We start from the raw sequence: 10164 nt of genomic DNA, 5'->3' as shown, positions 1-10164 counted from the left end.
ACTTTTTGAAGAAAGCATTTCACATCCTTATCACAGTGTATTTCTGTAGGATCCAACTTTTCTGCACATCGTCCATATATCCATTTTAGCTTTAGCAAATATTTATTTTGATCTATCTCAATAAAATTGAAAATCTCATCCTCTAACTCTGATTTTGTGCATCTCTTGTCGACGAACACCCATTATATTTTTACCATTTCGATATTCCCAATTACCACCATCATTTTGTACCAATGTTCCATTGTATAAAACTGCAATTACAATATCAATATCTTCCATTTTACTACAAAATTAAATAAATAACGTTAAACTAAATCAATAAATATATAAAAATTTAAATAATACTAAACAAACATATTAACTGTATTAAAAAAATCGATTCTGTTTTTTTTGGGCCAATATAGCGTTTTCCTACTGGCGGAAAATTAGCGGAAAACTAGCGGAAAACTTGCAAAAACTGACAAACTGGAGGAAATGGAGGAAGATCATCTTTTTCGTCAAATTTCCTCCGTTTTTACTGTTTTTCATGATTTTTCAGTTTTACACAATTTTTTCCCCATTTTCAAATCATATGTCACCTAAGTATTTTTAAACTCACATATAACAGCTTATAAACTAATTTCTTACATACCCATATTAAATAAAAATCTTAAAAAATACAAAACTAACAAAAAATACAAGAAAAAAGAGAAAAAAAAAATACATACCCATATTTCCTCAGTTTCATCTATTAAAAAAAGAAAAAAATTTTACCTGAGTTTAGTTTCAGAAATGAAAAAATACAAGAAAAAGAGAGTGAGAACAGATGAAATGCAAGGAGTGTTTGCAACCTGTTAGAGAATGTCTTGTATAAAACATGAATGGGTGTTTAGAGGAAGAAGGAAAGGGTAAGAAAAAACATATTGCATAATTTTCAATTTGGTCAAGGATATTTTTATCCCAAGATGGCTAGTTTTTTTAAAAAACAAATTTTTTGCTATTCTTCGAAAAACCATTTACGAGGTGGCTATTTTTCGAAAAAACCGTAATCGAGACCCTGCATTTGTTTGCCGATGAACCAAAGGCCAACTACACGGACTTGACCCAATCGCTATCACAACCAAGCAAATTTTACTTTTTACTGTTTATATATTTCCTTAAGTTTTAAATGTTTGTTATTTTAGTTGGTTTTATCAGCTGTGGTCTACTTTAATGTTATTTGTAGGCCGTAACTTGGAGATTTTGTATTGGAAAAGATCAATTTCAAGCTAAAAATTACAGATTTGACCAAAATTATTGGGTTTCTAAATTCCAAGAATTTATTAAAAATGAAAACACGAAACCAAAATCAACTTTAAAATGCTCATGGGAAAAAAAAGAAAAAACCAACTTTTAAATTGAAGCGCATTATTGAAAGGATGGCTTAGTTTAAAGTAGCAGAGACTCTGTCGAATTTTTATTGAAAATGGATTTTCTAATTTTAATCTAATTAAATATTATTCCTCTTTAAATTTTAATGTGCTAGGTGAGTCCAATTAACACACTTCATATTCATTAAAAAATACTTTTGATTTGAAAAGATATTTATGCTATATATATATATATATGAAGAGAAAGACTCGGCAAATCCCAAATGAATTTTGTCCGGATACTAGTAAGACGAATTTTATTCGGAACATTTATAAGAATTGATTAATTTTCGACAAATCGTGTCTCTAATTGGCAACTCCTTTTCACTTTATATGACCGTTAGTGGGTTATTACCATCGCCAGTTCCATAATGGGAAGACATGAGTTCTATAACAACTTATTTTTATTTCCCCAAAAAAAAAAAAAACTTTTTAGTTCAAAATTGTATATATAATACAACATACTTTGCCCTATATATATATATATATATATCAATAATGCTAGCTAGATATTAATAATAATAATAATAATTAATTTAGAAACTTATAAGCATATATTATAATGCCCATATACAAGTTCTTCTATCAAACCCAAAAGTTTATATAATTATTTATGTAACTTCAACAAAGCAAAAAGTAAATCCATAAATATTACATTGTTCCAAAAGAATAATTTTAGTTTTAATTATAAGTTTAGTTTCTTATTAATTAGTAATTAAAGAAGCATTTTTATTTTGTGAAAAAAGTATTTAAATAAGCATGCTACAACTGAGAGATTGTTGATAAGTATTAGCGTTACAATTGTAAGTATGAGATAAAATAGAAACGTAGATACATGAGGAGATAATATATATATATATATATATATATATATATATATATATATACACATATTGAAAGAATGTAGATAAAAAAAAAAACAGGTTACGAAAACACAAAACAAATGAGAAAAAAAAAATCATAAGCATTTCCAAGAATAAATGTAGGAAAATTACATGAAAAAGCCCTAGGTGTAAGTGTTGAGCAAGATTTAAAATTTCGGTATCAATGGAAATATAAATATTTAAAATATTGAAATTTCCATGAATATTTCAAAAATTATTAAATATCAATAAAAACTTACAAAAAATAATGGAAATTTATTTAAAAAATAAAAATTTTTGTTGAAACTTTATAAATTAAATTAGCTTATATAGTTAATCGATTATCAAATTAATTATAAAAGTTATAAAAATATCGAATAGATATTATATTTCTATTAATTAATTTAATTTATTGTGAGCGACAATGATCATAAATAAATTATTATTGATAAAAATATGTAAAAATATATATATATATATATATATATATATATATATATATATATATATTTGATAAAAATTATTTATTAATTAAGATAAAATAATTATTATAATTACATTAAATTTCATAAATATCATCTCAATACTTATAAAATTCTTAGAATTCTTAGATGGTTAAAAATTATTGGTTTTTTTCTCATTTTTATTTTAAGATGCCAAATGCAAAAAATAATTATTAAAAGATATATCTTTTTGATAATTTTTAATCTAATTATTAATATGTAGACTATAAAAATCTTGTATTAAATGTAATTGTTCATGATGTTTAGTATAATATATTTTTATTTGCTTAAAGTTATTATTTTAAATACTATTAATACCAGTTCTACATAATATTATATTTTCATATTATTATTTTATGAAATTATTTTTCATTCTTATCTAATCAACTATTAATCTATAATTATGGGATTCTAATGAATTCTTTATACAAAATTTATAGCAAGAATATATATACGTTATCAATAAATAAAATCTATCAAGGTTATTAAATTTAATTCACTCCATTTTATTCATATCATTAACTATTTAAAAAATAATTAAAAGGTTAAAAAATAATTAAAAGATGAAAAAAAAACTACCACTAAAATTAATTTGGTAAATTATTTACTAACCATCAATAATATTTATGAATTTTTTTATAAATTTTTAAAAAAAAAATTTCAAAGATATTTTTTAAATTTTCATAGAAATTTTAAAAATTTACATGGAAATTTTTGAAAATTTTAATGGACATTATGGATTTTTTAACTAAATTGTTAAGGATTTAATGTGAATATTTTGACAGAAATTCTCACGAAAATTTTGATGATATTCTGAAAATTTTGATGGATATTATAGAAATTTTATCCGTTTCATTTGAAATTAAATTTTTTTTTCGATCTCTTAAACAAATAGAAATTTTTTAAAAAAAAATTGTTGAAAATTTCATATATTTAAAAGCTTGGTGTTGAAAGGGGGGCACAGCCATGCTGAATAAGTTAATTTTTTTGAGTTCAATAAATAGGGTAAATTGTTAAATAAGTTAAAGAATAAAAAAATAAAAAGATTAAATGGAAAAAAAAAAATTTGAGGGGACGGATGCCCCTGGGCCGTATGTGGGTCCATCAGTGTTTATAATTCAAAAATAGATATTTTTATTTTAGAAATCAATCCATAAATTTATTTTTTTTAATTTTAGAAATTTCTTCTAATTTCTCTTTTTTTTAAAGGAAAACAAAAATATTGCATGGATTATGTATATATTATCTGAATACAGTTTTCTCTAATTCATTTATTGAATGAGAAACAGATTTGAAAATTGAAAAAAAAAAGTGTAAAATCACTAAATCACCCTTTCTTCTATATTTTTGAAACAAAACCTAATAAAATAGAGGAAAAGGGGGACATATAAAATCACAAGAACTTACTTTGTTTTGGCAGATTAGCCTCTGTTAAATAGTTAAAATATTTATACTTGGTTGTTCTAATAAATACAATTAAGCAAATTTTGTAAATTTAAAGTATTTTTTAATAATCTGCAATCAAAACTTCAAGTTTACAATTATTATTAGGGTTAATTACACTGCACTTCCTTAATGTTTTTCTTAATTATAATCAGAATCCTGATGTATGTGATAATTACAAATCAATCGCTATGGTTACCAAATTGAATTTAAAGTTGACGAAGGAGGAGCATAATAGTCATTTGACACATCCTTTCCTAAACTTGAACCGAGCCATCTCACACCCAGTCAAGCCCCTGACCAGCCTCTTGTTCACTTCGCCTAGCGGAATCTCCGGTGGCCAAACCCCATCCATGGAGACCTTCATGCTTTCGGTTTCGAACACGAAGAGAAGGACTTTGGATTTATTGGCTCCTAGCCCGAGAGTGAGTGTGCGCCAAACATGGTGAGCCAAGATTGTGAAGTTTGTGGGCAAGAAAGCTGTGGTTGAAGGGAACAGAAGCTTGTGGTTGTTTGCGTTCTTGGTGTTTGATTTATTGCCACTGTAATTGTTGGTTGTGGTGTTGGTGGGTGTGAGTGTGGGTGTGGGTGTGGGTATGGTGGTACTTGTTGTGGGTGGGAAAGAAAGGAGTTGAAAAAGTTCTAATGGCCTAGCACGACGGATCGTGAAGGATTTAACAATGAATTGCCCACCGAAACGAATACCTTTTACATCAGAGCTGGGTTTGAAAGAGAAATCTGAAGTTTTTGTGGTTTGGTCATTTGGGTGCTGGTGTTTTTGCTTCTTGTTTTGGTTGTTGATCTTCTTCTTCTTCTCTTTTTCTTCCATGGATTTTTGTGGGAAAAAAGAAAAACTGGATTTTGGTTGTGGCGGTGGGTTTTGTTTGTGTACGTAACAAACCAATCTTGAGCTTTTGATGGTATAATAGTATTTAAGTGTTTTTTTTTTTTTTTTTTTTTTTGGTTATAAAGATTTTAGAGTAAAAAAAGAGAGTGAGTAGTACTGGGCATAAATATGATTAGTCTTTATTCTATTCCGACCAGTAATAGAAGGGTTATATTTATTATGTGTTTGCCTTTATTAATGTTGGTTATATATATAGTTATATTATTACTATTATTTATTTATTTATTTATTTATTTTAGTTGTGTTAAATAACTATTATGCCCTTCTTTTGTCAATTTTAACACCAATGTGGTAACGACAGTAATTGATTTATAATTATTACATATATCAGGATATTTGGTTGTAATTAAAAAAAAATTTCACATATGTACAATGTAATTAATCCTTATTATTATTATTATTTTGATTTACCACGGGTATCCCGACGCCCTTCTTGGATGGGACCATCAAGATGTAATATCAAAGAAAAAAGTATCATAAATTATAGATAACTCCATTATGAAATGGGAAATATACATATAATACGTCCCCATAGGTACAAATAAGTGAGCTGGTGGAATTCTTAAATTTAAGGATAAAAATTAACAACAAAATAAAATGCTTCGTGCTGACCACCAGCAACATGGAAAGATTTATAACATAAGAGAAAATTAATTCCCACAAGATTATTTCATTTGCTAATTAAACTAAACTGGAAAAGTCGTAATACTTATATATTATTTGCTTATATAATTAATTTAATTTGTTGGAGGGAGGATAATGGAGTTCTTCATAATCTCTGAAATAAAGTGTTTTCCAGACACCGCACTAATATTGAGGGAGGCTTGTAACACCTCAGGTGACAAAGCGGCCAGTACCGATTCATCGCTAGCTATATCCTCTAAAATTGGCCTGATCAAAACAACATTGAAAAACAAAATTAATTTACAGTGCTTTAAAAAAATATGTTTGGAATTAATTGGTAAATAAAATCATTTATATATCTACAATTTGATTAAACAAAAAGAAAACCTCCTAATCAAAATCAAATCCAGTGTAGTCCTGCGTTTCAAACGAGTATTAGTTGACAAGATTAATTCACTAATATTAGTGTTCTTACTCTGCACTGTTTATGATAGAGAAGCACTCCATTCCTTCTTCACCTGCAATTTTTGCTTCGACGAAGAATGCTGGTACAACAACCAACTGACCAGCCTTAACTTCAGTATCCAAAACCCTTTTACCCTGAATACCAACAATTTGAATCCTACCACTCCCTTTCACAACGTATATCACTCGGACGCTCGAATCAGTGGTGTAAATGGGCGAGCTCATGGAATGGGGTTCGAGTTTCAAATGAGTAGCAGTCAATCCAACTTCTCCTATAAAAGAGAATTTGGATTTGTTAACTGTAGTTACTATTCCACCTCTCTTTACATTTTCATCATCAGCCAAAGAAGAATAGTCATTAATGTTGAAAACCAATTCTTTGGTTTTGAGCAATTGGGGTTTTGGCATTTTTTTCCCAGCTTCTAGCTTGATTATGAGAACCCCAGATTGGCTTTGCACTAGCTCTTTTGCTTCATCTTTGCTCATATCAAAAGCTTTGCTTGTATACTCAGTTGAGAAAGCTCCAAGTATTCCCAGACCACCAGTTAAAAGGAAATACGTAAATTCTCCAGGAACATAAGCCTTTGTGGTTTGGCCCAAAAATACAATAACTAGTTCAGAATCTCCATTGTTGTACCACCATGAGAGTGCTCCTAGAGGAACAGGAATAATATCTCCCTTCTTAAGCTTTAGAACTACCTCTTTGGAAGATCTTTTTTTTGGGAATACCATTCCAACTACTCCATCGGATCCTGTAATCAGTTTGGTAATAGGACAAAAGATAAGTAGGGTCCTCCTGTGGGCTCATTCTATAAACTACCATGTGATGTGACAGAGGATAAATTATAAATTAATGGGTTTTTATAAGATAAGGTTTTCATGTTAGTTGGATTCGTATTTGCTACGATTGTGATATCCGAATTTCTTTTCAGAACAAGAAAAAAAAAAAACAAAAGAGGTTATCCGAATCCGACATCGAAATGTACAATTCATAATTCATAAAAGGAGCAATGACCGGCGATTAACATGGTAAAAACATTTTCTAAAGTAGTAAAGATTTATTTGTCTAGAGGTAAAAAACTAGTAATGATTAATTTGTAAAAAATTAAGATGCGATATAAAATAAATAATAATTATATTAGTATATATGTAATTTTTTTGGGTATAAAATTAGTCTACGAGTTAGCTTTCTAAAAGGGAGGCTGGATATCTTTTTTCTGGTAGGAAAAAATGGATCATCGATTTCTATCCACACAAACAAGAATATTAATTAGGATAATATTAGTTATCAAATAAAAAATAATAAAAATAAATAAGAAAACACAAATTAGAATATTGGAGCGGAACTAGCTTGTCCTTCTTCAACTAAAACATAACAAATTGCGAGAAGATCGACAACACATTTCAATAGAACCCTACATATATATGTGTGTTTATGCATTTTATTTTTTCAAATTTTACCTTTAAATTATAAAGTTTATATTATTGGATCATTATATTAGATTTTAAATTCTGTACATACAGTCTCCGTAATAACAAAATAATAAAATTATATACAAAAGTCAATTAAGATTCATTGACAATTGTGAAAAAAAAAAAAATAATAAAAAAGGATAATTTGCATATAAATATATGGCCATAAACTTTGACACAGAAAAAATAAGAATCTGTTTGGTGAAAACGAACCTTGAAGAACATAACCAACTTTGGAGCTATCGGCATAGTGAGGCAGAGCAAAGCCATTGGGTTTCAGAACAAGCTTACCAGCACCAAGCTTTGTCTGAGCAAGCAATGGAAACTCTTTACTTGACCATAAGTAGTATCCTCCACCTTCTCCTTCAAACAACGTTTGGTTGGCGGTCCTTGGATTTAGATCAATCTCCATTGCCTTGGCTGCCAGTAGCGAAAATAGCAAAATGTGGAAGAAGAAGGAGGAAAAAATCAGAGCCATTGAATTGAATTAAATTCTAAAATAACTGAAGATGAAAATGAAAATGAAAATTAATAGAGTATATAAGATATTATGCTCTTATATATATATATATATATATATATGCATATAATATATGTATGTGTGTGTATGAATATTCATGATTACCTGATTTTTTTCAGAGAAAACCAGAAATGCTAGGTGAGTATATTTATTTATGTAAGAGTTCTGAATGAGGAAGAGAAGAAAGTGAGGGAGTATTTATAGAAGGGAAAAAGCAAGGTGTTTGGCTGAGTAGGAGCACTTCTCTATTACGTGGTGGTGGTAAATTGGAGTACTACAATTGAATTGTAGATTTTTCTACTTTTGATCAAACACCCTCTATTTCCACGTGTTCTGTTCTGGTAAATTTTTATCATTGCCACATAAAATTGATTTTTTTTTTCTTTTAGTAAATCAAATCAATAATTGATTTTTATTTTTCATTTTCTAAATTTATCTTTTTAATAATTAATCAAAAAATCAAATGGTATATCCTTTACATTTATATAATCATATATAATCATAGAATTTAAAATATATCCTTTTTTTTAAATTAAAAATTATTGTAATTTGATAAAAAAATTCCCATGAAAAAATATAATAATTTTGGTTATGGATTGATATGTCTTTGTTTGACAAATTTGATATACATAATAAAGTTATATTTTAACAGTTTAAATTTTTAAAATCAATTTTAATTTAATAGCTAGCCTTAATATATAAATTAAATCAAACTCAAAAAATTAAAAACGATATAGTATATATATATATATATATATTAACATTAGTGTCTAACCTTTAAACCATACATACCCATATACATCCTGGTTTTTCAGTACCCTAAGCTTTCCTTTTTTTTTTTTTTTTGACAAATTGGGATTTCAGAACTTGAATTCACACGTTACATTAGAGTACAAGACAATTGCAATACAATTGTTCTAATTATCTCTAAATTTGGTAATTTTTTTTTCTCTTTTATCAAATTGTTTTTGCTTTAATTTCTTGTTTGGATGCGTGCATACGTGGATGAGACGCGTAAGGTGGGCATTACACACATGAATAAATTAAGGAACAGAACTATTTCAAATTAATATAGGGAAGAAAAGTATATATATATATATATATATACAGGGGCCATTAATATTTATATAAAAATTATATATAAAATTATGATATATTAGCAACATAAAAAGTAGATCATGGCAAATTGCTATGGTTACCATTTGTCAAATTAAAATTTTCTTTTATATATAAGAGCTAACATAGTAAGTTTACTCCATAATTATTATCAGTGGAGGATTTGATATATTGTAACTATCAATATTTCTATTCTGGAGGATTTCGTCTACCTTTTGATAGAAATGATAATTTGATTATGCATAATAAATATCCAATTATATATAATCATAATGGCATTTCTGTCATAACTATGTACGCATAGTAGTGAGGCGTAAAAACTTGCCTCTTTGATGTTGAAACAAGAACTGTAGCTCCGTCTATCAAACAGATGAACTGTAGCTCTTCTTGCAGCCAAGGGTCATGCTATCGATCTTTTCACTATCTCAATCCGTCAAAAACATAAAAAAAAAAAAAAAGTAAAAAAAAAAAAAAAAGTAAAAATGGTTCAGGTAAATTTCGCATTTCACTGCCGACATTAAATTATATCTTCCCGAGTTATGATTATATTCAATAGGGTTATGGACGTGGACCCCGTAAGATTTGGATTCATTTCCAAATCTAGAATATTTACACATGTACGACAAACATGTCTATTATATTTATATGCAACATGTCATGAAGGATAAAATTCAACAAATCAGCTTGTTGAATATTATATATATATATATATATATATTTCTTCAAAAACAGAAAGAGAATATTATATCTATATATATATATATTGATAAGTTGTAATAACAAAATATATAATAAATAAAAGATAAATGAATAGAAATTAAATAATATAAAAAAATAAAATTGGTTACTTGTAAGACCAAGA

The 10164-nt window shown here is 27.4% G+C and overlaps 2 protein-coding genes across 2 annotated transcripts; both read right to left on the bottom strand.

Moving 5' to 3' along the window:
* Positions 1-4254: 4254 nt before the first annotated feature.
* On the bottom strand, positions 4255-5262 carry LOC125424240 (uncharacterized). The gene has a single exon (XM_060811499.1). The coding sequence runs from the start codon at positions 5024-5026 to the stop codon at positions 4436-4438; it is 591 nt and encodes a 196-aa protein (XP_060667482.1). The 5' UTR covers positions 5027-5262; the 3' UTR covers positions 4255-4435.
* Positions 5263-5566: 304 nt separating this feature from the next.
* LOC107427814 (glutelin type-D 1) lies at positions 5567-8451 on the bottom strand. The gene is made up of 4 exons (XM_016038210.4): positions 8292-8451; positions 7880-8086; positions 6204-6945; positions 5567-5995 (listed from the first exon to the last, which is right to left on the bottom strand). The coding sequence occupies exons 2-4, from the start codon at positions 8076-8078 to the stop codon at positions 5842-5844; spliced, it is 1095 nt and encodes a 364-aa protein (XP_015893696.3). The 5' UTR covers positions 8079-8086; positions 8292-8451; the 3' UTR covers positions 5567-5841.
* Positions 8452-10164: the final 1713 nt, after the last annotated feature.

This window comes from Ziziphus jujuba, chromosome 9 (assembly GCF_031755915.1).
Source record: "Ziziphus jujuba cultivar Dongzao chromosome 9, ASM3175591v1".
Taxonomy (NCBI): Eukaryota; Viridiplantae; Streptophyta; class Magnoliopsida; order Rosales; family Rhamnaceae; genus Ziziphus; species Ziziphus jujuba.
The sequence above is the reverse complement of the archived record's forward strand: the minus strand, read 5'-3'. Positions and strand labels throughout refer to the sequence as shown.